We start from the raw sequence: 27,785 nt of genomic DNA, 5'->3' as shown, positions 1-27,785 counted from the left end.
TTACATTAACATAGTTATAAATCTAATGCTAGTTATCAGTGAAATATGACCTAATTGATGAGGAGGGTATTAAGAACAATTTTCAAGTATTAAGGAACATATCTTAATTATAGCTCCAGATTTAATTTACTGATAATTGTTACCCTTTACTTCAACAGGTGTGCTTCATTCATTCACTCATTCAACAAATAGTTACTGAATGTGGTCACTATGTTTCAGGAACCTTCTGAGTTTTAGGAGCATGGCAGTATATAAATACAGATGAAATCCCTGAATTCCACGTCTTTGTATGGAGTCATGTAAATCCAAAAAATTGTCCAGGGTTTTGCCATGTATAAGGAAATTGCATGATAGCCCTAGGATTTATAAATTTGACTTCAAAATTCCAGAAGCAGTCTATTTCTTGGTAGCCAAAGTTTCCTTTAATCAGTGAGCCAAACTAAAAGGCAGACCCCTATTCTACCAGATCATATACACTAGAGCAACAGTTTAAAATTTTGTTAAAAAAATTAAAAAATTGGCCTGGCACAGTGGCTCACACCTGTAAATCCCAGCACTTTGGGAGGCCAAGGGTGGAGAATCACTTGAGCCCAGGAGTTCAAGGCCAGCATGGGCAACGTAGGGAGACCCCATCTCTATAAAAAATTAAAATATTAGTCATGGTAGAGCACACCTATAGTCCCATCTACTCCGAGAGGCTGAGGTGGCAGGATTGTTTGAGCCTGGGAGGTCAAGGCTGCAGAGAGCCATGATTATGCCAATGCACTCCAGCCTGGGCAACAGAGAATCTGTCTCAAAAAAAAAAAAAGGAAATTAAGCAATATACACTATTAGAATTTAATTCTCTGCTTACTCTATTACCCCAAATAAATTATAAATAATGATTTGGAATGGTGGTGTATGTATGTATTTCCACAGTTCTTATGTTAATTATTCATACATATAGTTAGAATCAAGAAATATTATGAATTAGTAAAAAGTGAATCAATTGTAAGTGTTTCTGATTATAGACTATAGACTAGACTATAAGGAGGCCTAACAAACCGCTAGCAGGACCCTTAAGTTTGTCAATGGCTAGGTGGCTAACCAACCGGCTGGTTCACTCAGCAGTGAAAACAGAAAACTGCAATAGTCCTGTTCCGCTAACACCTTTTGTATTAGTCCGTTCTCATACTGCTATAAAGAAATACCCGAGACTGGGTAATTTATAAAGGAAAGAGGCTTAATTGACTCAGTTAAGCATGGCTGGGGAGGCCTCAGGAAACTTATAATCATGGCGGAAGGCAAAGGACAAGCAGGCACCTTCTTCACAGGGTGGCAGGATCGAGTGAGTGCAAGCAGGGGAAATGCCAGACGCTTATAAAACCACCAGATTGAGACTCACTATCGTGAGAACAGCATGGGCGAAACCACTCCCACGATCCTACCTCCACCTGGTCGCGCCCTTGACACGTGGGAATTATGGGGAATACAATTCAAGATGAGATTCTGGGTGGGGACACAGCCAAACCATATCACCCTTAATCATATAAACCACTCCTTCACAAGAGCACCTAAAAATGCAAGAACTTGAATTTTAACTCACAACACTAAAGCCTAATTGCCTTACACAAATAAGTTTCTTAGTTTCACCCTCTTGAGACTAGTGAGGCTTTAGGTATACAGTGCTTACAATTCTTTGAGGCTGGCAAAATTAAACACTGTATGAATGAGAATCATCTTAATTCTAAAGATTTTATCCTTCTAGCCAAATTATTATTATTATTTTTGAGACGGAGTCTCCCTCTGTCGCCCAGGCTGGAGGGCAGTGGCGCAATCTTGTTTTACTGCAACCTCCGCCTCCCGGGTTCAAGCAATTGTCCTGCCTCAGCCTCCCGAGTAGCTGGGATTACTGGCGCCCGCTACCTCGCCCAGCTAATTTTTGTATTTTTTTGTATTTTAGTAGAGACGGGGTTTCACCATGTTGGCCAGGCTGGTCTCGAACCCCTGACCTCGTGATCCGTCCGCCTTGGCCTCCCAAAGTGCCTAGGATTACAGGTATAAGCCACTGACTGCGCCCGGCCCTAGCCGAATATTTTTCAAATACCTCCTGTGTGCCAGGTATTGTGTTAAATGCAAGTGATACAAAATAGTCTAACAGTGGCTCCTCCTTTCACCTCAAAGTGCTTACAATATATTTGGAGAAATTATACATAAAAACATTTCCATCTTTATTGCAAATAACAATATTAATGACATCAGCTCTTAATTACTTAACTCCTCATAGGAAAAGTTTCCACTATTAGCAACTGTGTATGCTTCAATTAAAATCTCTATATTGTCCGGACCTAACACAGCACCTGGCATACAGTAGTTGATAAAAAATGCTGAATGAATGCGCAAAAAATTGACACAAGGCAGCATATGACCAATGGGAAATAACAGACAATGAAAACACAACATAGAGAATGACCACTGTGGGCCCTTTGGTTACCTCACATCCATCTACTGAAACAGATTGTTGTCTTATTGTCCATGCTTCCCCTTGGATTAAAGGAGACCACATATAGCAGGAGAGACAAACAAAGAACGATAATGGCTTAAATGCCTTCATAGAGGTCAATACAAAAAGTAAAAAGAGCAGAGATGAAAAGCTCCTCACTCTGCAGAGGTTAAGGTCAAAAAAAAGCTTTCCCAGAGAGCTACACCCCGAGGCCTTGGAAGCATTTGAGTAAGATTTCACCAGAAGAAGAGGGCAGAGAACTGTCCAGGCCAGGAGAACAGGAAACACCAAGGCATGGTGTGATGAATTCCAAGTATTTCTGTGTGGCTGCGAGCTATACAACGCATAGGGGAGAGAGGGATGATGCTGATCAGGTTATGAAGGCCTTTAAATGCCACCCTCTGGGTAAGATTGAGATTTTACTCCAAGGGCAAATGAACATTCCGGAAGATTTTAAACCAGGGAGTTGGTTACGGTTTTGGAAAACACTGTAACGATGGCGTGGACAGTGGACTACGACGAGAAGCATTACTTCACTATCATATCACTCCAAAGCGCAGCAGCTCCCTTCACCAGCTGCCTGCAGCCTTGTGATCACCACACACCACATCCCAAACTGCTTCGTCTCTTTGGCCAAAACAATCCTCCAAAATTTGCTGAAGCTTCCCTCACACACTCAGCTCTAAGAGTGCAGTTGGAAATGTCACTTCGCTTTTCCCACGATTTCGCGTGCTTGCATTGAACTCTCACATTCCTCCCCCGCTCCTGTTTTGGGTCTGCCCGTGCTGTTTCCAGCTCGCGTCCTCCCCGCCAGGCCCGGAGCTCCCCGCCCAGCCCCGCGCCGGGGCCCCTCCACGTACCCCCTCGGTCTTCATGTCCAGGATCTTCTCCACCTCGAACACATCCTCTCCGTCCTCCTCACTGTCGCCAAAGGCCTCCGCTCCTCTCGCGGCTGCGTCATTATCTTCGCCCACTACTCCAACTCCTTCTTCGACTTCGGCCAACTCCTCAGTGCTGTCGGCAGCTGACACAGGGACTGCGGTTACCCTTGCTCCCTCCGCAACCTGCTCCATCCTAGCAGCTCCGCAAACCGCCGAGGAAAACCCGTTGCGACAAACACCCCAGCAGCCCCTCGCGTTCCGCGCTCGGCCCTACTCCACATCAGCGGCGTAACGGAAGCCGACCAATGGCGGGCTTGGATCCTAGAGTGACAGGAACAAAAACCAATCATATTAAGGCGGGCGCGGCGTAGCACCGCTGAGCCCGCGGGACGCCGGTGGGCGGGGCAGGGAGGGCACCCTAGGCGGAAGAGCGCTTGGGCGTTCTGTAGCTGTGGCGGAAAAGGTCAAGGGTGGGAGGGGAACCGGCGAGGCCGCCGAGTGGCGCGACGCTGGGGAGGAGGAGGGTTGTTGGGGCGGAGGGCGTCCCAGGGCTGAGGGCTGCCCCGAGGAGCTGACAGTGCCTGATCCCCCAGCAGGGAAGCCTCAGGTGCGGACGTCGGTAGGGCCAGAGCTGGGGACTTTCTAGGAAAGGGAACCCTGCTGCTGCCGAAACCCCAGCCAAGCAGAACGGCTTCCCAGAAGTCATATATGATTTTGATAGGTTTAGCACGTGTGGATGATCCAATCAAACATAACTCACAGCGCTCTTATATTTTAATGAGTGTTGTTTAAAGACAAGGAAATTTAGCGGCCTAAAAAGCATCCGTTTTCCAAGTTCTAGCGCCCTTTGCCTTTTCATTGAAAATATCGGAGAAGGACGTGATTAAAAGTATTTGTTCAGGTTGTGAAGAGTTGACAAAAATTACACCACCCAAAGTTAGCGAAATACTGCTAGGAAAATACATTTAAGGATAATATATTTTTCTCACTTTGAATTTCGGATGTGCAACTGAAGTCTTTATGGCATCAAGCTTTCTATTTTTGTTTCTTTGAACAGTGGACTTAATTTGTAAGATGAGCCTCATCGTCAAATCTCTGAGCTTTAACTGAAGAATAATCTATGGTTCGGCAAATCCTTTTGGAAAGGATCACCAGATCTTTGAGTTGGCTCAATGATTTTTTTTTTTCACTCAACTGTAATCAGATAGTAAATGATATACCGTTGAGCTTATTAAATACATCCTATGTACCATCACTATAGTAGGCATTAGTAACAGGAATACAAAGATCAGTAGAGTGTAGTATGCCTTCCTAGGACTCACAGGAAGGAGTCCCAGGAAGACACACACCAATACTAACAATTATGTATTTTTAAAACTGTAAAAATATTACCCATATAATTAGTTGATGGGAGAAAGCTCATTTTTACAGAATTCCAGATGATAAATATAGAAGAAAAGTTAGAAAAATCACAATAATGTGTGCAAAAGATCTAAGGAACAAAGCATTATATGAAACGGTGATGAGGAACTGGATATTCACAAGGCACTATAGATCCACAGATCATTTGTTGGTTGTAGGGGAAATCTGGCTTCACATTTGAAAGCCCACTGATCAATGTTAGCATTACTAAAAGTGGAACAACCAGACTGTATGCTTTCTGTTAACAAAAATGTTGATCCTTAATATACTCAGGCCTTTAAGTGGAATTTCCAGTTACAGGAAAGAATAAAGGGGAAAGAGGAAAAGGAAACTATCAGACAAATCCACAATGTGGGATATCCTATTGGACAACTGACTGTTTCTTCCAGTTAAAGGAAAAAGAGAGAGGAGAAGATTGTTCTAGATTTGTAACGATTTGAGATGAAAAACATGGCAACATTTAAAATATTTTAAATCTTAACAGGTTTATTATACTATTCTCTGCTTTTATGTGTTTTTAAATAAAATTTAAGGACATATATTCATGATGAAAGTTTTCAATTAAAAAATACATAAGGCCGGGCACGGTGGCTCACACCAGTAATCCCAGAACTTTGGGAGGCTGAGGTGGGAGGATCATCTGCGCTCAGGAGTACGTGACCAGGCTGGGCAACATGGCAAAACTCTCTCTCTTCCAAAAATACAAAAAATTGGCTGGGCGTGGTGGCTCATGCCAGTGGCCCCAGCTACTAGGGAGGCTGAGGTGGGAGGATCCCTTGAGCCTGGGAGGCAAAGGTTGCAGTGACCTGAGATTGCGCCACTGCACTCCAACCTGGGTGACAGAGTGTGACCTCGTCTCAAAACACACACACACACACACACACACACACACACACATATATATATATATCTATCTGTCTGTCTGTCTATCTGTTAGGCATGGTGACTCATACCTGTAATTCCAGTGAGTGCTTTGGGAGGCTGAGGTGGAGGATCACCTGAGATGTTGAGGCCAAGGGTTCAAGACCAGCCTGGGCAATATAGTGAGAACCCATCTCTACAAAGATTAAAAAAAAAAAAAAAACTAGCTGGGCATGGTGGCACGCACCTGTAGTCCCAGCTATTTGGGAGGCTGAGGCAGAAGGATTGTGGCTTGCCTGAGCACCACTGGAGCACCACTGCACTCCAGCCTGGATGACACAGAGTGAGATCCTGTATTAGTCCTTTTTCATACTGCTATGAAGAACTGCCAGAGACTGGGTAATTTATAAAAGAAAGAGGTTTAACTGACTCACAGTTCAGCTTGGCTGGGGAGGCCTCAGGAAATGGCAAGACCAGCTTGGTTGGCGAAACCCTAACCCAGTGGCGCTAGAGGAATTAAAGACACACACACAGAAATATAGAGGTGTGAAGTGGGAAATCAGGGGTCTCACAGCCTTCAGAGCTGAGAGCCCCGAACAGAGATTTACCCACGTATTTATTAACAGCAAGCCAGACATTAGCATTGTTTCTATAGATATTAGATTAACTAAAAGTATCCCTTATGGGAAATGAAGGGATGGGCCGAAATAAAGGGATGGGTTTGGCTAGTTATCTGCAGCAGGAGCATGTCCTTAAGGCACAGATCGCTCATGCTATTGTTTGTGGTTTAAGAATGCCTTTAAGCGGTTTTCCGCCCTGGGTGGGCCAGGTGTTCCTTGCCCTCATTCCAGTAAACCCACAACCTTCCAGCGTGGGTGTCATGGCCATCATGAACATGTCACAATGCTGCAGAGATTTTGTTTATGGCCAGTTTTGGGGCCAGTTTATGGCCAGATGTCGGGGGGCCTGTTCCCAACAGGAAACTTACAATCATGGTGGAAGGCAAAGAGGAAGTCAGGCACCTTCTCAAGGCAGCAGGAAGAAGAGACGAGCGAAGCAGGGGAGAGCCCCTTATAAAACCATCAGATCTCGTGAGAATTCACTCACTATCATGAGAACAGCATGGGGGAAACTGCCCCCAGGATTCAATTACCTCCACCTGACTCTTCCCTTGACATGTGGGGATTATGAGGAATACAATTCAAGATGAGATTTTCGGTGAGGACGCAAAGCCTAACCATATCAGATCCTGTCTCTAAAAAAAAAAAGTGTTGGGCACCATGGCTCACATCAATTCCAACACTTCGAGAGGCCAGGGTGGGAGGAATGTTTAAAGCCAGGAGTTTCATGGTGCAATGAGCTATGATCCTGCTGCTACACTCCAGCCTAGGCAACAGAGCAAGACCCTGTCTCTAATATATATATATGCCATTTCAGTATATACTATTTTAGTGTGTATATATATATATATACACACACTAAAATACTATATACATATATACACCATATATATTTTAGAAATAAAGTTCCCATTCATCAAAGATAACCGATTTGTAATATGACATCACACATTTTTAGCCTATACACATATAAGCACCAACACACACATAATCTTTTTTTTTTTTTTTTTGGTCATTCGGGCTGGAGTGCAGTGGTATGGTCATAGCTCAGTACAACCTTGAACTCCTGGGCTCAAGTGATCCTCCCACCTCAGTCTCCTGGGTAGCTGGGACTACAGGCACAGGCCACTACGCCTGGCTAATTTTTGTATTTTTGTAGAGATGAGGTTTTGCCATGTTGCCCAGGCTGGTCTGAAACTCCTGACCTCAAGTGATCCACCTGTCTCGGCCTCTCAAAGTGCTGAGATTACAGGCGTGAGCCACTGTGCCTGACCCCATGTGAACATAATCTTTAAAATGAGCTCTATTGCATATTGTTTTACAACTGCTACATATATAATATATGGTGCTACGTATAAACTGTGATATATATAGTGCATGTGTGTGTGTCTATATTTCTGTAAGATAAATTTCTAGAAGTGAAATTCTTATTAGTAGAATTTATGAGTGAAAGAAAGTAGTGATTTAAATTTCGATAGATGTTACGGTTTGAATGTTTTTTCTTTCCCAAACTCATTTCACATGAAGCAGGGCCTTTAAGAGGTGATTGAATTATGAGGGCATTTCCCTCATAAATGGATTAATCCATTCTGGATTAATGGATTAATGAGTTAATGGCTTACCATGGGAGTGGGACTAGTGGCTTTGTAAGGGGGGAAGAGAAACCTCAGCTGGCACGTGTTGCCTCCTGCCAGGTGATGCCTTGCACTGCCTTGAGACTCTGGAGAGAGTCCCCACCAGCAAGAAGGCCCTCACTAGATGCCCCTCCCTTAACCTTGGATCCAGCCTCTAGAACTGTAAGAAATAAATTTTATTTGTTTATATATTACCCATTTTCAGGTATTCTGTTATAAGCAACAGAAAACAGACAAAGACAATAGCTATTGCCAAATTTTGTTTCACTTGTATAATCTCCCTTGATGTCCACGGGCAATTAGTTTCAGAATGTCCTGCAGACACCAAACTTCAAAGATGCTCAAGTCCCTGATACAAAAGGGTGTACTATTTGCATATAACCTATGAACATCCTCCCATATATTTTAATCATCTCTAGATTACTTATAATAGCTAATCCAATGTAAATGCTATGTAAATACTTGTTATACTGTATTGTTTACAGAATAATGACAAGAAAAAAAGTGTGTACATGGGTCAGTACAGATGCAACCATCATACGCATAATGATCTGCAGTTGGAGGACCAACTGTATTTGTTTCCAGTAATATGTAAGGAAGTATGTGTTTACCCATGCTCTCTGTGCTACTGGGCACTTGCAATCTTTTAAATAACTTAATCTGGCCAACCAAGAAAAGACAGTTGATCTGCTGTGAATATGTCAAGCACAGGGCAGGCAAGACCAAATCACCTAACAGATCCAGCCAGTAAAGATGTAACAAGCCTTCTTTAGATTTATTTTTCTTTAATTTCTTTAACTTTTTTGAAACAGTCTTGCTCTGTCGCCCATGTTAGAGTAGAGAGGTGCGATCTTGGTTCACTGCAACCTCCGCCTCCAGAGCTCAAGCCTCCCAAGTAGCTGGGATTACAGGTGCCTGCCACTAGGACCAGCGAATTTTTGTATTTTTAGTAGAGATGGGGTTTCACCATGTTGGCCAGGCTGGTCTCCAACTCCTGACCTCAAATGATCCGCCTACCTCAGCCTCCAAAGTGCTGGGATTACAGGTGTGAGACAGCACACCCGGCCCCTCTTTAGATTTAGATGGTTTATTACTTACATAAACAGCAAAAGGAAGGGTAGTCAAAGATGTCAGTTCCCCATGGTCCTTGTCCCACACCCCAAAATGAACATGGAAGCAAAAGGAGCTAGATCACTGTGAAATGAGTTGTGAGATAACCGCGTTGCTGAGGAGCTGATGTTAGACTGCAGCTGCAGAGATTTTTAGCCTGAGCCTTAGACCTCATCAGAACTGGATGGCCACAAGAAACTCTCTGGCAGCATCCTTGGTGGGGAAAAGGAGGCAGGTGGGAGAAGCCCCATGGCAGCTCCTCTCAAGCCCCATCCTTTTGTGTTCCTGTGATACTTCACAGGACTCAGGATAGCTGTGGTTTAAGCTTTTGCCTGTATGTCCTATGATGACAGTGCAAGGTGACCAGGGCCATCATGGAGCAGTTCCCCTACAGATTATGAGGTTATTCAGGCTTTTTACATCTTGTTCTAATTTTGATAATTTATTTATTTTCCCAGAAATCTGTTCATTTCACTGAGATTTTGAAATGTATGGGCATAAAGTTGTATATGGAATTATCTTATAAATCGGCTTGGGTTTTTTTGTTTGTTTGTTTTGAGACAGGGTCTTGCTGATTGCGTGCCACGATCACGGCTTACTGTAGCATCAAACTCCTGGGCTCAAGTGATCCTCCTGCTTCAGCCTCCCGAGTAGCTGGGACTACAGGCATGCACCACCATGCCTGGCTAATTTATTTTATTTGAAGAGGCAGGATCACGCTATGTTGCCCAGGCTGGTCTCTAACTCCTGGCCTCAAGTGATGCTTCTGCCTCAGCCTCCCAAAGTATTGAGATTACAGACATGAGCCACCATGTCTGGCCTCTTATAATTCTTTAATTTCATTCATATATGTATTTTCCCCCTTCTTCATATCTGGTGTTCTGTATTTGGGTTTTCTCTCTTTTTTTTTTTTTTTTTTTTTGAGACGGAGTCTTGCTCTGTCCCAGGCTGGAGTGCAGTGGCACAATCTCGGCTCACTGCAACCTCCGCCTCCTGGATTCAAGCAATTCTCCTGCCTCAGCCTCCTGAGTCGCTGAGACTTCACGTGTATGCTGCCACGCCCGGCTAATGTTTTGTATTTTAGTATAGACGGGGTTTCACCGTGTTGCCTAGGCTGGCCTCGAACTCCTGAGCTCAGGCAATCTACCCGCCTCAGCCTCCCAAAGTGCTAGGATTACAGGTGTGAGCCACCGTGCCCAGCCTGGGTTCTCTTAATTGTTCCTTGCTCAGGTTTACCAAGGGTTTGTTTATTTTTTGGAATAAGCCCTTGGTTTTACCTAGCAATCTATTGCTATTTGACTTTTTCCTTTAATTCCTTATTTTGTTTTATCTTCATTATTCCTTTTTGTCAATTTCTTTAGGTTTGTTCTGATGTTCTTTTTCTAGACCCCAACACCTCTCAGATAAATTCCTGGTTAATTTAGTTTTACAGTTGCAGAGACAGAGTGGTGCTATTGGCTGCCAGCTGTCCACTCCCCCGTCATCTATTCTAGGTCTGCTAGAATAGTCAGGTAGAGTTACAGGAAGCCTGTTTCCCCAAGGTGTAAACAAGAGCCTCAACAACCCGGTAGTAAGACTCCTCCCAGACTAGTCTGGCACTCAGGGTAGGCTTTTACCAATCCAGCCTCCTAATAGGGAAACTGAAATGCAAGACTCCAGGGACAGAAGCAACCAACAAGCAAGACCCTAAATTCCTTTTTAATCCACTTTTTCAGCAGGATCAACTTTTCTATGTGAGAGGCTCTCAGTCCCATCTATTTCAAATTGTGACTTTCTATTCCTTTTTCTTTTTTTTTTTTTTTTTGAGACTGAGTCTCAATCTGTCACCCAGGCTGGAGTGCAATAGCATTATCATTGCTCACTAAAGCCTCAACCTCCCAAGCTCAGGTGATCCTCCCACCTCACCCTCCTGAGTAGCTGGGACTACCGGCATGTGCCACTATCCCAGCTGATTTTTTGTATTTTTCTGTAGGGATGGGGTCTCACCATCTTGCCCAGGCTGGTCTCAAACGCCTGGGCTCAAGCAGTGTGCCTGCCTTGGACTCCCAAAGTGCTGAGATTACAGGTGTGAGCCACCAGGCCTGGCCCATATTAAGACTTTCAGAGCATCTGAAGTTTGTTCCTCTCTGGACCAGCTCCAAGGCTAAAGCTGACAGAAATCCCAGAATATGATTCTCAGGCTGCCCCGTCACCACTGACAGTGGGCACAGGAATAGCCTAACCATTAGGAAAATGAAAGAAGGAAAGATAAGCACCAGGCTAATGTGGAAGCCTTCAAAGTTGGAGATGTCCAACAGCAGCAGGAATAACTTGGTGTTGGTCACTGCTCTTAATTTATAATGTATAAATCCTGGCGATTTCTTTTGCTTCTTTCTCCTGTTGGATCTCTTATTGTGGGGGTTCCGTTTCTTCCTCTTTCATGGCTGACTCCTTCATTTTCTGGAGCCCATCCTCTAGGACTAGATTTCTCAACCCTGACACACATTATTGACATTTTGGACCAAATAACTATTTGTTTTGTGAGTCTGGAGGGGTGAGCAGGGCATTGTAAACAATAAAAAGCTGTGTAACCTTTGTAAAAGAGGCTAGAATTTATTTCTAAGACAGTAGAGAGACACTGAAAGGTTTTAAGTGGCAGAATGACAGGGCCACATATGCATTTTAGAATTGCTCTACCTACACTATGGAGATTAAATTGAAGGAGTTAAAGTCAGGAAAGCCAATTAAGAGATTGTTATAAACCAGGCATGGTGGCTCACGCCTGTAATCCCAGCGTGATTTTAAAGGCCGAAGTGGGAAGATTGCTTGAGCTCAGGAGTTTGAGACCAGCCTAGGCAACATAACATAGTGAGACCTCATGTCAGCAAAAGTTAAAAAAATTAACCAGGCACCATGCTGCATGCCTATAGTCCCAGCTACTAGGTAGGCTGAGGTGGGAGGATTGTTAGAGCCCAGGAGGTCATGGTTGCAGTGAACTGTGATCACACACCACTGCACTCCAGGCTGGGAGACAGAGTAAGACCCTGTTTAAAAAAAAAAAAAAAAAAAGACTGCTTTTTTGTTTTTGTTTTTTTTGAGACGGAGTCTCACTCTGTCGCCCAGGCTGCAGTGCAGTGGCACGATCTCAGCTCACTGCAAGCTCCGCCTCCCGGGTTCATGCCATTCTCCTGCCTCAGCCTCCCAAGTAGCTGGGACTACAGGCGCCCGCCACCATGCCCAGCTAATTTTTTGTATTTTTAGTAGAGACGGGGTTTTACTGTGTTAGCCAGGATGGTCTCGATCTCCTGACCTTGTAATCCGCCCGCCTCAGCTTCCCAAAGTGCTGGGATTACAGTTGTGAGCCACCGCGCCCGGCCTAAAGAGACTGTTAATAATCATCCAAATGAAAAGGGATGGCTTTGTGTGGCAGTAAAGAGATGGGGGCAGATTTGATAACTATTTATGAAGCAAAATCAAGAATACTTGGTTAATAATTTGACATGGCAGGAGAGGGCAGAGGTAAGGATGATTCCTAAGTTTCTAGTTTAAGTACTGTATGGCAGCAGGTGTTGTCTTTCTGTTGTTTAAGGAACACCGTGGTAAAGCAGGTTTTGGAGAGGAAGATCAAAAAAGTCCAGTTTTGGGCCGGGCGTGGTGGCTCACGCCTGTAATCCCAGCACTTTGGAAGGCCCCAGGTAGGTGGATCACCTGAGGTCAGGAGTTTGAGATCGGCCTGGCTAACATGGTGAAACCCCGTTTCTACTAAAAATACAAAAATTACCCAGGCATGATGGCGTGCGCCTGTAATACCAGCTACTTGGGAGGCTGAGGCAGGAGAATTGCTTGAACCCAAGAGGTGGAGGTTGCCGTGAGCCGAGATCGCATCACTCCACTCCAGCCTGGGCAACAGAGTGAGACTCCATCTCCAAAAAAACAAAACAAAAAAGTCCAGTTTTGATGTACTTATGAAGTAACAGTGTGCTGAGTGATATAAGCAAGATGGAGAATAGGAAACCCCAGACCCTCATTCTCCCATAGAGACATCAACTTAACAACATCATATGGACAAAACTGCCTTTCTGAGAACTCCAAAAACCAGTTGAGAGTTTGCAGTACCCAAAGGTGCACAAAGCCAAGAGATGCAATGAAACAGGTAGGAAACGGTGTGGCATTTTACTTGCCACTGGTAGAGAACAGCAAGGACAATTGTCATAGTTACAGCAAGACAAGTGGGGATTTACAGTCAAAGAGTAGAGTGCAGGGTGGTGGTGGGGTGGGGGTAGAGGTGGGCATTGGATGGAAAATTACTAAGAGGCAACGTCAAGGGAAGGGTGACATTCTGGTAAAACTGATTTGACAGGATTCTTGCTGAAGGCAGACCAGGATGATCGAATGTCATCTGGAGGATGGTGGAGGATGATGAATTTGATTAGATGTCAAGAGTGGAGGATTCTTGCTAAAACTGCAAGAAACAGTTTTGTGATGCAAAGATGAATACAGGAGCTCAAAGGTCAAGTCCTGGTTAAGTAGAGGGTTCAGAGGAATCTGACTAAAGTGTGGCCAAGGAGAGATTATTTGTCACCCTACCTATTATCCCTAGCACATTGTGGTATAATTGGAAGAAAATTTCCAATCCTCTTCTCCCTCAAGAGAGAAAAAGAGAAGGGAACCAACCATGAGTCCAATGCGCAGGCCTTTTGACAGTTCGCCCAAGGAGCAGATTTCTATCTCTCCTGACTTGGAGTGCTGATGGAAACAGCGGTTTAAATGCCAGGCTGGGGTCACTGAGATCAAAGGTGAGTGCCACAGCTTGTTATGGCAACAATAAGACTGTAGTACCACAGACAGACACCAAGGGGAGCAAGAGATTATGGGCTGCAGAAAAGAGGCAAGCAAACCTTTGAGGAATTATATCCACAGCCCAGAAAAGACTTATTGCCAAAAAGAAGTTAGAAAAAGCCCTAGAATCTCTAGCGGGTTGACTGGTGAAGGTCTTACCCTGTATAAAGCCAGCCTGAAATGCCCAACGCTTAAAAAAAGATTGCAAGCATACAAAGAAGCAGAGAAACATGGCCCAAATAAATACAATAAATCTCTAGAAACTGACCCTAAAGATATGGAGATCTCTTAATTACCTGACAAATAATCCAAAATAATCATCCTAAAGATGCTTAATGAGCTAAAAGAGAACATACACCACAAAACAAAATCAGGAAAACAATGCATGTACAAAATGAGGGTATCAACAAAGAGACAGAAACTATAGAAAAGAACCAAATGAAAATTCTGGAGCTGAAGAATATAATAACTGAATGGAAAAATTGACTGGAGGGTTCATACTTGATCAAAGAGAAGAAAGAGTCAGTAACTTTGAAAACAGTTCATTTGAAATTATTGAGTCAGAGGGAAAAAAATGAAGAAAAATGAAGGGAACTTAAGGAGCTTATGGGACACCATCAAATGAAACAACATATGGACTACGGATATCCCAAACATAGAAGAGAGACAGCGTTGAGATCCTACTTGAAGAAATAATGACCCTGTATTAGTCTGTTTTCATGCTGCTGATAAAGACATACCTGAGGCTGGGCAGTTTAAAAAAGAAAGAGATATATTGGACTTACAGTTCCATGTGGCTGGGGAGACCTCACAATCATGGCGAAAGGTGAAAGGCACATCTCACATTGTAGCAGACAAGAGAAGAGAGCTTGTGCAGGAAAACTCCTGTTTTTTTAAAAACCATCAGATCTCATGAGACTCACTCACTATCATGAGAACAGCACAGGAAAGACCCACCCTTATAATTCAATCACCTCCACCAGGTTCCTCCCACAACACATGGGAATTGTGAGAGTTACAATTCAAGATGAGATTTGGGTGAGACACAGCCAACCCATATCAGACCCCAAATTTCCCAAATTTGAGGAAAGAAATTGCCATACAAATTCAAAAAGCTCAACAAACTCCAATAAAAATAATCTCAGCAAAACCTATATAGAGTCATACTATAATCACATATTGTCAAAATTGCAAAGAGAATTTTGAAAGCAACAAAAGAAAAGTGACTGAGGTGGAGCCAAGATGGCCGAATACGAACAGCTCCAGTCTGCAGCTCCCAACATGAGCAATGCAGAAGATGAATGACTTCTGCATTTCCAACTGACGTACTGGGTGCATCTCACTGGGGACTGTCGGACAGTGGGTGCAGGACAGTGGGTGCGGGACACTGGGTGCAGTGCACCGAGCCTGAGCCGAAGCAGGGCGAGGCATTGCCTCACCCAGGAAGTGCAAGGGGTAGGGGAATTCCCTTTCCTAGGGGTGACGGACGGCACCTGGAAAATCGGGTCACTCCCACCCTAATACTGCGCTTTTCCGACAGTCTTAGCAAACGGCACACCAGGAGATTATATCCTGCGCATGGCTTGGAGGGTCCTACGCCAACGGAACCTCACTCATTGCTAGCACAGCAATCTGAGATTGAACTGCAAGGTGGCATCGAGGCTGGGGGAGAGGCGCCCGCCATTGCTGAGGCTTGAGGAGGTAAACAAAGCAGCCGGGAAGCTCAAACTGGGTGGAGCCCACTGCAGCTCAAGGAGACCTGCCTGCATCTGTAGACTCCACCTCTGGAGGCAGGGCATAGCCAAACAAAAGGCAGCAGAAACCTCTGCAGACTTAAATGTCCCTGTCTGACAGCTTTGAAGAGAGTAGTGGTTCTCCCCACACGCAGCTGGAGATCTGAGAACGGAGAGACTGCCTCCTCAAGTGGGTCCCTGACCCCCGAGTAGCCTAACTGGGAGGCACCCCCCAGTAGGGGCAGACTGACACCTCACACAGCCGGGTACTCCTCTGAGACAAAACTTTCAGAGGAACGATCAGGCAGCAACATTTGCTGTTCACCAATATCCACTGTTCTGCAGCCTCCGCTGCTGATACCCAGGCAAACAGGGTCTGGAGTGGACCTCTGGCAAACTCCAACAGACCTGCAGCTGAGGGTCCTGACTGTTAGAAGGAAAACTAACAAACAGAAAGGACATCCACACCAAAACCCCATCTGTATGTCACCATCATCAAAGACCAAAAGTAGATAAAACCACAAAGATGGGGAAAAAACAGAGCAGAAAAACTGAAAAATCTAAAAATCAGAGCTCCTCTCCTCCTCCAAAGGAACGCAGCTCCTCACCAGCAATGGAACAAAGCTGGATGGAGAATGACTTTGACAAGTTGAGAGAAGGCTTCAGACGATCAAACTACTCTGAGCTAAAGGAGGAAGTTCAAACCCATAGCAAAGAAGTTAAAAACCTTGAAAAAGGATTAGACAAATGGCTAACTAGAATAACCAATGCAGAGAAGTCCTTAAAGGACCTGATGGAGCTGAAAACCAAGGCACGAGAACTACGTGACGAATGCACAAGCCTCAGTAGCTGATTCAATCAACTGCAAGAAAGGGTATCAGTGATGGAAGATCAAATGAATGAAATGAAGAGAGAAGTTTACAGAAAAAAGAATAAAAAGAAACAAACAAAGCCTCCAAGAAATATGGGACTATGTGAAAAGACCAAATCTACATCTCATTGGTGTACCTGAAAGTGACAGGGAGAATGGAACCAAGTTGGAAAACACTCTGCAGGATATTATCCAGGAGAACTTCCCCAGTCTAGCAAGGCAAGCCAACATTCAGATTCAGGAAATACAGAGAACGCCACAAAGATACTCCTCAAGAAGAGCAACTCCAACACACATAATTTTCAGATTCACCAAACTTGAAATGAAGGAGAAAATGTTAAGGGGAGCCAGAGAGAAAGGTCAGGTTACCCACAAAGGGAAGCCCATCGGACTAACAGCTGATCTCTCGGCAGAAATTCTACAAGTCAGAAGAGAGTGGGGGCCAATATTCAACATTCTTAAAGAAAAGAATTTTCAACACAGAATTTCATGTCCAGCCAAACTAAGCTTCAGAAGTGAAGGAGAAATAAAATCCTTTACAGACAAGCAAATGCTGAGAGATTTTGTCACCACCAGGCCTGCTCTACAAGAGCTCCTGAAGGAAGCACTAAACATGGAAAGGAACAACCGGTACCAGCCACTGCAAAAACATGCCAAATTGTAAAGACCATCGAGACTGGGAAGAAACTGCATCAACTAACGAGCAAAATAACCAGCTAACATCATAATGACAGGATCAAATTCACACATAACAATATTAACCTTAAATGTAAATGGGCTAAATGCTCCAATTAAAAGACACAGACTGGCAAATTGGATAAAGAGTCAAGACCCATCAGTGTGCTGTATTCAGGAAACCCATCTCACGTGCGCAGACACACATAGGCTCAAAATAAAGGGATGGAGGAAGATCTACCAAGCAAATGGAAAACAAAAAAAGGCAGGGATTGCAATCCTAGTCTCTGATAAAACAGACTTTAAACCAACAAAGATCAAAAGAGACAAAGAAGGCCATTACATAATGGTAAAGGGATCAATTCAACAAGAAGAGCTAACTATCCTAAATATATATGCACCCAATACAGGAGCACCCAGATTCATAAAGCAAGTCCTTAGAGACCTACAAAGAGACTTAGACTCCCACACAATAATCATGAGAGACTTTAACACCCCACTGTCAACATTAGACAGATCAATGAGACAGAAAGTTAACAAGGATATCCAGGAATTGAACTCAGATCTGCACCAAGCCGACCTAATAGACATCTACAGAACTCTCCACCCCAAATCAACAGAATATACATTCTTCTCAGCACCACACCACACCTATTCCAAAATTGACCACATAGTTGGAAGTAAAGCACTCCTCAGCAAATGTAAAATAACAGAAATTATAACAAACTGTGTCTCAGACCACAGTGCAATCAAACTAGAACTCAGGATTAAGAAACTCACTCAAAACCACTCAACTGCATGGAAACTGAACAACCTGCTCCTGAATGACTACCACGTACATAACAAAATAAAGGCAGAAATAAAGACGTTCTTTGAAACCAACGAGAACAAAGACACAACATACCAGAATCTCTGGGACACATTCAAAGCAGTGTGTAGAGGGAAATTTATAGCACTAAATGCCCACAAGAGAAAGCAGGAAAGATCTAAAATTGACACCCTAACATCACAATTAAAAGAATTAATGAAGCAAGAGCAAACACATTCAAAAGCTAGCAGAAGGCAAGAAATAACTAAGATCAGAGCAGAACTGAAGGAGACAGAGACACAAAAAACCCTTCAAAAAATCAATGAATCCAGGAGCTGGTTTTGTGAAAAGACCAACAACATTGATAGACTGCTAGCAAGACTAATAAAGAAGAAAAGAGAGAAGAATCAAATAGACGCAATAAAAAATGATAAAGGGGATATCACCACCGATCCCACACAAATACAAACTATCATCAGAGAATACTATAAACACCTCTATGCAAATAAACTAGAAAATCTGGAAGAAATGGATAAATTCCTCGACACATACACCCTCCCAAGACTAAACCAGGAAGAAGCTGAATCTCTGAATAGACCAGTAACAGGATCTGAAATTGAGGCAATAATTAATAGCTTACCAACCAAAAAGAGTCCAGGATCAGATGGATTCACAGCCGAATTCTACCAGAGGTACAAGGAGGAGCTGGTACCATTCCTTCTGAAATTATTCCAATCAATAGAAAAAGAGGGAATCCTCCCTAACTCATTTTATGAGGCCAGGGTCATCCTGATACCAAAGCCTGGCAGAGACACAACAAAAAAAAGAGAATTTTAGACCAATATCCCTGATGAACATCGATGCAAAAATCCTCAATACAATACTGGCAAACCGAATCCAGCAGCACATCAAAAAGCGTATCCACCATGATCAAGTGGGCTTCATCCCTGGGATGCAAGGCTGGTTCAACATACACAAATCAATAAATGTAATCCAGCATATAAACAGAACCAATGACAAAAACCACATGATTATCTCAATAGATGCAGAAAAGGCCTTTGACAAAATTCAACAGCCCTTCATGGTAAAAACTCTCAATAAATTAGGTATTGATGGGACGTATCTCAAAATAATAAGAGCTATCTATGACAAACCCACAGCCAATATCATACTGAATGGGCAAAAACTGGAAGCATTCCCTTTGAAAACTGGCACAAGACAGGGATGCCCTCTCTCACCACTCCTATTCAACACAGCGTTGGAAGTTCTGGCCAGGGCAATCAGGCAGGAGAAAGAAATAAAGGGTATTCAATTAGGAAAAGAGGAAGTCAAATTATCCCTGTTTGCAGATGACATGATTGTATATCTAAAAAACCCCATCGTCTCAGCCCAAAATCTTCTTAAGCTGATAAGCAACTTCAGCAAAGTCTCAGGATACAAAATCAATGTGCAAAAATCACAAGCATTCTTATATACCAATAACAGACAGAGAGCCAAATCATGAGTGAACTCCCATTCACAATTGCTTCAAAGAGAATAAAATACCTAGGAATCCAACTTACAAGGGACGTGAAGGACCTCGTCAAGGAGAACTACAAACCCCTGTTCAACAAAATAAAAGAGGACACAAACAAATGGAAGAATATTCCATGCTCATGGATAGGAAGAATCAATATTGTAAAAATGGCCATACTGCCCAAGGTAATTTATAGATTCAATGCCATCCCCATCAAGCTACCAATGAACTTTCTTCACAGAATTGGAAAAAACTACTTTAAAGTTCATATGGAACCAAAAAAGAGCCCTCATTGCCAAGACAATCCTAAGCCAAAAGAACAAAGCTGGAGGAATCACGCTACCTGACTTCAAACTATACTGCAAGGCTACAGTAACCAAAACAGCATGGTACTGGTACCAAAACAGAGCTATAGACCAATGGAACAGAACACAGCCCTCAGAAATAATACCACACATCTACAACCATCTGATCTTTGACAAACCTGACAAAAACAAAAAATGGGGAAAGGATTCCCTATTTAATAAATGGTGCTGGGAAAACTGGCTAGCCATAGGTAGAAAGCTGAAACTGGATCCCTTCTTTATACCTTATACAAAAATTAATTCAAGATGGATTAAAGACTTAAATGTTAGACCTAAAACCATAAAAACCCTAGAAGAAAACCTAGGCATTACCATTCAGGACATAGGCATGGGCAAGGACTTCATGTCTAAAACACCAAAAGCCATGGCAAGAAAAGCCAAAATTGACAAATGGGATCTAATTAAACTAAAGAGCTTCTGCACAACAAAAGAAACTATCATCAGAGTGAACAGGCAACCTACAGAATGGGAGAAAATTTTTGCAATCTACTCATCTGACAAAGGGCTAATATCCAGAATCTACAATGAACTCAAACAAATTTACAAGAAAAAAACAACCCCATCGACAAGTGGGCAAAGGATATGAACAGACACTTCTCGAAAGAAGACATTTATGCAGCCAAAAGACACATGAAAAAATGCTCATCATCACTGGCCATCAGAGAAATGCAAATCAAAACCACAATGAGATACCATCTCACACCAGTTAGAATGGTGATCATTAAAAAGTCAGGAAACAACAGGTGCTGGAGAGGATGTGGAGAAATAGCAACACTTTTACACCGTTGGTGGGACTGTAAACTAGTTCAACCATTGTGGAAGACAGTGTGGCGATTCCTCAAGGATCTAGAACTAGAAATACCATTTGACCCAGCCATCCCATTACTGGGTATATACCCAAAGGATTATAAATCACGCTGCTATAAAGACACATGCACACGTATGTTTACTGCGGCACTATTCACAATAGCAAAGACTTGGAACCAACCCAAATGTCCAACAATGATAGACTGGATTAAGAAAATGTGGCACATATACACCATGGAATACTATGCAGCCATAAAAAATGATGAGTTCATGTCCTTTGTAGGGACATGGACGAAGCTGGAAACCGTCATTCTCAGCAAACTATTGCAAGGACAAAAAACCAAACACCGCATGTTCTCACTCATAGGTGGGAATTGAACAATGAGAACACTTGGACACAGGAAGGGGAACATCACGCTCTGGGGCCTGTCATGGGGTTGGGGGAAGGGGGGAGGGATAGCATTAGGAGATATACCTAATGTAAATGACGAGTTAAAGGGTACAGCACACCAACATGGCACATGTATACATATGTAACAAACCTGCACATTGTGCACATGTACCCTAGAACTTAAAGTATAAAAAAAAAAAGACATAGAAAAAAATGTATTGTATTCTTGAAACCAATTGCTAAAAGAGTAGATTTTGTGTTCTCACCACACCAAAAAAAGGATAAGTAGGTGTGGTAATGCATATGTTATTTAGCTCAATTTAGCCATTCCACATTGTATACATATTTCAAAACAACATGTATACAACAAGTATATATAAATTTGATTTTTCATTTAAAAATAAAATTCTTGGCCAGGTGCGGTGGCTCACGCCCGTAATCCCAGCACTGTGGGAGGCTGAGGCGGGCAGATCACTTGAGGCCAGGGGTTCAAGACCAGCGCGGCCAACATGGCGAAACCCCATCTCTACTAAAAATACAAAAAAAAATTAGCCAGGGCACACACCTGTAATCCCAGCTACTTGGGAGGCTGAAGCAGGAGAATCACTTGAACCCAGGAGGCAGAGTTTGCAGTGAGACGACATCATGCCACTCCACTCCAGCCTGGGGGACAGAGTAAGACTCTCTCTTATAAAAGAAAATAATAATAAAATAAAATTAAAGTCTTAGGAATAAACTTAACCAAGGAGGTGAAAGACTTATACACTGAAAACTACAGGACATTGCTGAAAGAAATGAAAGAAGACAAAAATAAATGGAAAAACATTCCATGTTCATGGATTGGAAGATTTTATATTGTTAAAATGTCCATACAACCCAAAGTGATCTACAGTTCGGTACAATCCCTATCAAAATTCCAGGGGCCTTTTTTGCAGGAATAGAAAAAAAAGATCCTAAAATTCATATTGAATTGCAAAGGACCTTGAATAGCCAACACAATCTTGAAAAAGAACAAAAATGGAGGCCTCACACTTTCTGATTTCAAAACATATTAGAAAGGAACAGTAATGAAGACACTGTGATCCTTGCTTAAATATAGACATATAGACCAATGGCACAGAATAAAGAGCCCAGAAATAAACTCTCATGTACGTGGTAAAATGATCTTCAACAAGGGTGAGTAGACCACACGATGGAGAAAGGACAGTTTCTTCAACAAACACTGCTGGAAAACTGGATATCTAAAATCAAAAAAAATGAAGTTGGATCTTTTCCTTCCAGCATATAAAAAATTAGCTAAAAATGAGCTGGGAATGGTGGCTCATGCCTATAATCCCAGCACTTTGGGAGGCCAAGGCGGGTGGATCACTTGAGGTCAGGAATTTGAGACCAGCCTGGGCAACATGGTGAAACCCTGTCTCTACTAAAAATACAAAAATTAGCAGGGCATGGTGGCACACGCCTGTAATACCAGATAGACACAGGAAGGGGAACATCACTCAGCCTCTCAGGAGGCTGAGACAGGAGAATCACCTGAACCCGGGAGGCAGAGGTTGCAGTGAGCTGAGATCATGCCACTGCACTCCAGCCTGGGTGACAGAGAGAGACTCCATCTCAAAAAAAAATTAGCTAAAAATGGATTAAAGATCTAAATGAGGCTAGGTGTGGTGGCTCACGCCTGTAATCCCAGCACTTTGGGAGGCCAAGGCAGGCTGATTACCTGAGGTTGGGAGTTCGAGACCAGCCTGACCAACAGGGATAAACCCCGACTCTACTAATAATACAAAAATTAGCCAGGCGTGGTGGCGCATGCCTGTAATCCCAGCTACTTGGGAGGCTGAGGCACGAGAATTGCTTGAACCCAGGAGGCAGAGGTTGCAGTGAGCCGAGATCACGCCATGCACTTCAGCCAGGGCAATAAGAGTGAAACTCTGACTCAAAAAATAAAAGATCTAAATGAAAGATGGAAAACTCTAAAACTCCTGGAAGAAAACGGGGAAATCTTCATGACATTGGATTTGGCAATGGTTTCTTGGCTATGATACCAAAAGCATAGGCAACAAAAGCAAAAACAGACAAATGAGGCCACACGAAACTCAAAAATTTCTGTATAGCAAAGGAAATAATCAACAAATTAAAGGCAACATACAGACTGGAAGGAACTATTTAAATTATATTTATGATAAGGGTTTAGTATCCAGAAGATACAAAGAACTCCTACCACTGAACAACAAAAACCAAATAACCTGATTTTAAAAAGAGCAAAAGACGAAGACATTTCTTTTGAGAAGATGTACAAATGGCCAAGAAGCATACGAAAAGATGTTTTAACATCAGTAATCACTAGAGAAATGTAAATCAAAATCACAATGAAATACCTTACACTCATTAGGATGGGCCACTATAAAAAATTAAAAGCCAGAAAATAACAAGTGGCAAGTATGTGGAGAAACTGGAATCCTTGTGCACTGCTGGTAGGAGTATAAAATGGTGCAACTACTATAGAAATCAGTGTGGAGATTCCTCAAAAAATTAGAAATATTATCATATCCAACAATCCTTAAACAAAAGAATTCATCCTCTGCTGGATGATAAGGTTAAGAGAGCAAAAATCAAACAAACAGGCCAGGCATGGTCACTCACACCTGTAACCCCAGCAGTTTGGGAGGCCAAGGCAGGCAGATCACCTGAGACCAGGAGTTCGAGACCAGCCTAGCCAACATTGCGAAACCCCATCTCTACTAAAAATACAAAAATTAGCCAGGTGTGGTGGTGCGTGCCTTTAATCCCAGCTACTTGGGAGGCTGAGGCAGGAGAATCACTAGAACCCGGGAGGCGGAGGTTGCAGTAAGCCGAGATCACGCCTCTGCACTCCAGCCTGGGTGACAACTCCGTCTCAAAACAACAACAACAACAACAAACCAAAAACAAAACACCCAAAAGAATTCAAAGCAGGATCTCAAAGAGATATTTACACACCCACGTTGATAGTAGCATTATTCACAATAGCCAAGAGGTAGAAGCAAATGAAATGTCTGTCCACAAATGAACAAATAAACAGAATGTGAAATAGACATACAATGTTATATAATACAGCCTTGAAAAGATAGGAAATTCTGACATTTGGTACACATGGATGGACATCTAGGACACTACACTGAGTGAAATAATGCAGCCACAAAATACAAATACTGCATGACCCCACTCATATGAAGTATCTAACGTAGTCAAACCCATTGAAATGGAAAGTAGAATGGTGGTTTCCAGGGCTGAGAGAAAGGAAGAGATGGGCAGTAGATTTTTTTTTTTTTTTTTTTTTGAGACAGTCTTGCTCTGTCGCCCAGGCTGGAGTGCAGTGGTGCGATCTTGGCTCACTGAGACCTCTGCCTCCGGGGTTCAAGCAATTCTCTTGCCTCAGCCTCCAAGTAGCTGGGATTACAGGACGTGCCACCATGCCCAGCTAATTTTTATATTTTTGGTAGAGACAGGGTTTCACCACGTTAGCCAGGCTGGTCTCGAACTCCTGGCCTCAAGTGATCCGCCTGCCTCGGCCTCCCAAAGTGCTGCGATTACAGTCGTGAGCCACGGCATCGGTTGGCAGTTGATATTTAATAGGAATAAAGTTTCAAGATGAAAAGTTCTAGGGATCTATTATACAACAATGTGCATATACTTAGCACTGCTGAACTGTATACTTAAAAATGGTAAAGCTAGGCTGGGCGCAGTGGTTAAAATGCTAAATTTTATGTCTTTTTTTTTTTTTTTTTTACCATAATTGAAAAAAGAAAAAAGGAAATAACAGAATGCCCAAACGGATATTTGGGCCAAGAGGAGCTCAAGAGAGAGATCTGGACTTGAGATAAGATTAGAAAACAACCAACCTGTTGATGACAATTAATCCATGAGGGGATGAGGACACCAGAAAAGAATGTAGAGTTAGAAAATGGCTTGCGATCCTGAGCCCTGCCATCACTTAGGAAATGGCAGAGGAAGGGCCTGCAAATGAGCCTGGGAATGACTGGCCAAATTGGAGGCAAAAACAAAGGCAGAATGGAGGAGGAAGGAACAGTGGGCGTGCGCAGTAAAGTCACGGGCATTGCGCTAGAATATTGCTTAGAGCACGCCATTCAGGACAGCCCTGAACTGACACTTGGTACACATGGATATCAATGTAATTACTCATTCTGTGGTGGGTATCGGGGGTGGTTTCCTGACGTGGCTGAATGGCAGAAACACAATGTTAAGCAAAATATGCTGGACACAAGCAACCACATACTGTGTGATTCCACTAATACCAAGTACACAAACAGGCATGGTTGGAAGGAAGTGGGAAGGAGGCTTCTGGGGTGTGGGGTTTTATTTCTTGACTTGGACGTCAGTTTCTTGTGTTCAATTTGTGAAAAATCACCAATCTATATACTTATATGATTAAGAATACAGAAAGCTATTGAGTCCAAGTGTGGTGGCCCACACTTGTAATCCCAGCACTTTGGGAGGCCAAGGTGGGAGGATCATTTGAGGCCAGGAGTACAAGACCAGACTGGACAACATAGCAAGACCCCCTCTTTAAAAAAAAAAAAAATTAGCCGGGTATGGTGGTACACCTGTAATCACAGTGCTTTGAGAGGCTCAGGTGGGAGGATCACTTGAGTTCAGGAGTTCAAGACTATACAGTGAGCTATGATCGTGCCACTGCACTCTAGCCTGGGTGACAGGGCAAGACCTGTTTCTAAAAATAAAAAAAAATTAAAAAAAAAAAAGCTTTTGAGAGGTATAGAAAGATAAGGACTAAAAAATGGTTTTTGGAGCAGGTGTGGTGGCTCACACCTGTAATCCCAACACTTTCAGAGGCTGAGGCAGGAGGATCACTTGAAGCCAGGGGTTCAAGACCAGCCTGGGCAACAAAGCAAGACCCTGTCTCTCTCTAAAAACAAACAAACAAACAAAAACCCCAAAAAAGTGGTCTTTGGATGAGAATTTTGGAATAGTGCTAGACAGAAGGAAGCATGAGATAATACTAGTGAGAGAGTAGACTGCAGGGTGAGATAGGAAGATAAGCCACCCTGGACAAATTTGTAAAGGTTAGGAATGAACCCAGTGACGGCTGAAGGGCAGGTGACAAAGTGAGGTTGAGAGATGCCTTTTTTTCTTTAATTTGTTTAAAATGGGAAATGATACCAATTGCTCAGTTGCCTATTCCCCTTGCCCAGCCTCAGGTCTGAGTATAATTCTCAGGCCTGATGGGGTTTGCAGTGTGGGCTTTATCTCCCTGTAGTCCTGGGGAGGAATGGAGGAGTAGCGTTGGTGCCACTAGGGTGTCGTTCTCTTAAGACAGATACAATGCTGTTTCTTTACAATACTGGCTAAGTTGCTGTCACAAAAATACTCCAAATATGCAGTAGCTCAAACAAGATAAAGCATATTTCTTTCTCACTTAGCAGCCTGAAAGTGGGCAGGTGGTTCTGGGTGAGTAGGTGTTTTTGTTCCATTTCATCCAGGGACACCCTTTTGTCTTGGGGCCTGCAGCTGCACCAGGGTGTGCCATCTGCTACAGGGTGGAGGTGACTCAAAGCCCATGGGTAAGGAAAATGGGAGGATGCAGTAAGTAAGTTGTTTCCCTTTTTGAGGACCTGACCTGGAAGTTGCAATCATCAAATCTACTTACATTCCATTGGCTAGAAATGAGTGTCATGGCCACTCCCAGATGCAAGGGTGTGCACTCCAGCTGGATGGCTGGCCAGAATCAAATCCTGGGAATTGACACAGGAAGACAATTAGCCTTCTCTGCTTCCAATGCCAACTCCAGCAATATCTTTCCAGAATTGAGACCTCTCATACTGTTCTGGTCTGTAGGGCAGATATTTGCTGGATACCTGGTATAAGCAAATCAGCTGCTTAGAGCTGGTGTCCCTTTCTTCTGAGACAGTCTTGTTCTGTCATCCAGGCTGGAGTGCCATGGTGCAGTCTGGGCTCACTGCAACATCCACCTCCTGGGTTCAAGTGATTGTCATGCCTCAGACTCCCAAGTAGCTAGCATTACAGGTACACACCACCATACCTGGCTAATTTCTGTATATTTTTTTGTAGAGATGGGGTTTCTGCTGTGCTGCCCAGGCTTGTCTCCAACTCCTAAGCTCAGGTGATCCACCTGCCTCTGCCTCCCAAAGTGCTGGGATTACAGGCATGAGTCACTGCACCTGGCCGCTGGCGCCCCTTTTGATTGGGCCACACTCTGTCTACCTGGCCATGTCTGGATGCAAGTGTCGTGAGACATCTTAACTGTCACCCCACTCCTCCCTAGCTAGCACGGCAGAAGAGGTTTTCCTGGATTTCTTCCTTATGACTAATCTAAAATAGGAAGATCTTCTCCTTCAGTGCATTTATTTTTCATAATACCCAGGCAGAGTTCTCTTGCTTTGTCTTTCTGCTTATTACCTATTGAAAGGAAAGTTTCCAAATATAGGCAAAAATTCTTCACTTTTTCTTTTAATTTCAGTGCTCATATGTAGATCATTACAAACAGAACTTCTAAAAATGTTAGTAGTGACCAGCCAGGGCATTAGGCCAGGCCATAGCTCAGGATGCTGGAAGTCACTGAAGATGAAGGCAAGAACCACAGGAATGAGGGAGGTCTTGGGTGGCTGGTGGATGGGGGCGATGAGAACACATAGGGAATGTCAAAGAAACCAGATTTTACACAAGGTAGAAGGGGAATGGCTTGCAAGTGGTTGTGTGGAGAAAGGCGGAAAGTGACCTTACACCTTTTACAAAACACAAATGTTCTGTGACCT

The 27,785-nt window shown here is 43.3% G+C and overlaps 1 protein-coding gene across 1 annotated transcript in view; it reads right to left on the bottom strand.

Annotated features, from left to right (window-relative positions):
* Window positions 1-27,785, bottom strand: part of MPHOSPH8 (M-phase phosphoprotein 8) — a 68,273-nt gene that overhangs the window by 36,183 nt on the left and 4,305 nt on the right. Inside the window, exon 2 of the mRNA XM_034936381.3 lies at window positions 3,343-3,684. Coding sequence (XP_034792272.1) covers window positions 3,343-3,555 — 213 coding nt within the window. The 5' untranslated portion in view covers window positions 3,556-3,684. The remainder of the gene's footprint in view (window positions 1-3,342; window positions 3,685-27,785) is intronic.

This window comes from Pan paniscus, chromosome 14, assembly GCF_029289425.2.
Source record: "Pan paniscus chromosome 14, NHGRI_mPanPan1-v2.0_pri, whole genome shotgun sequence".
In the NCBI taxonomy this organism is placed as follows: domain Eukaryota; kingdom Metazoa; phylum Chordata; class Mammalia; order Primates; family Hominidae; genus Pan; species Pan paniscus.
This window is presented reverse-complemented; position numbering and strand designations above follow the sequence as displayed.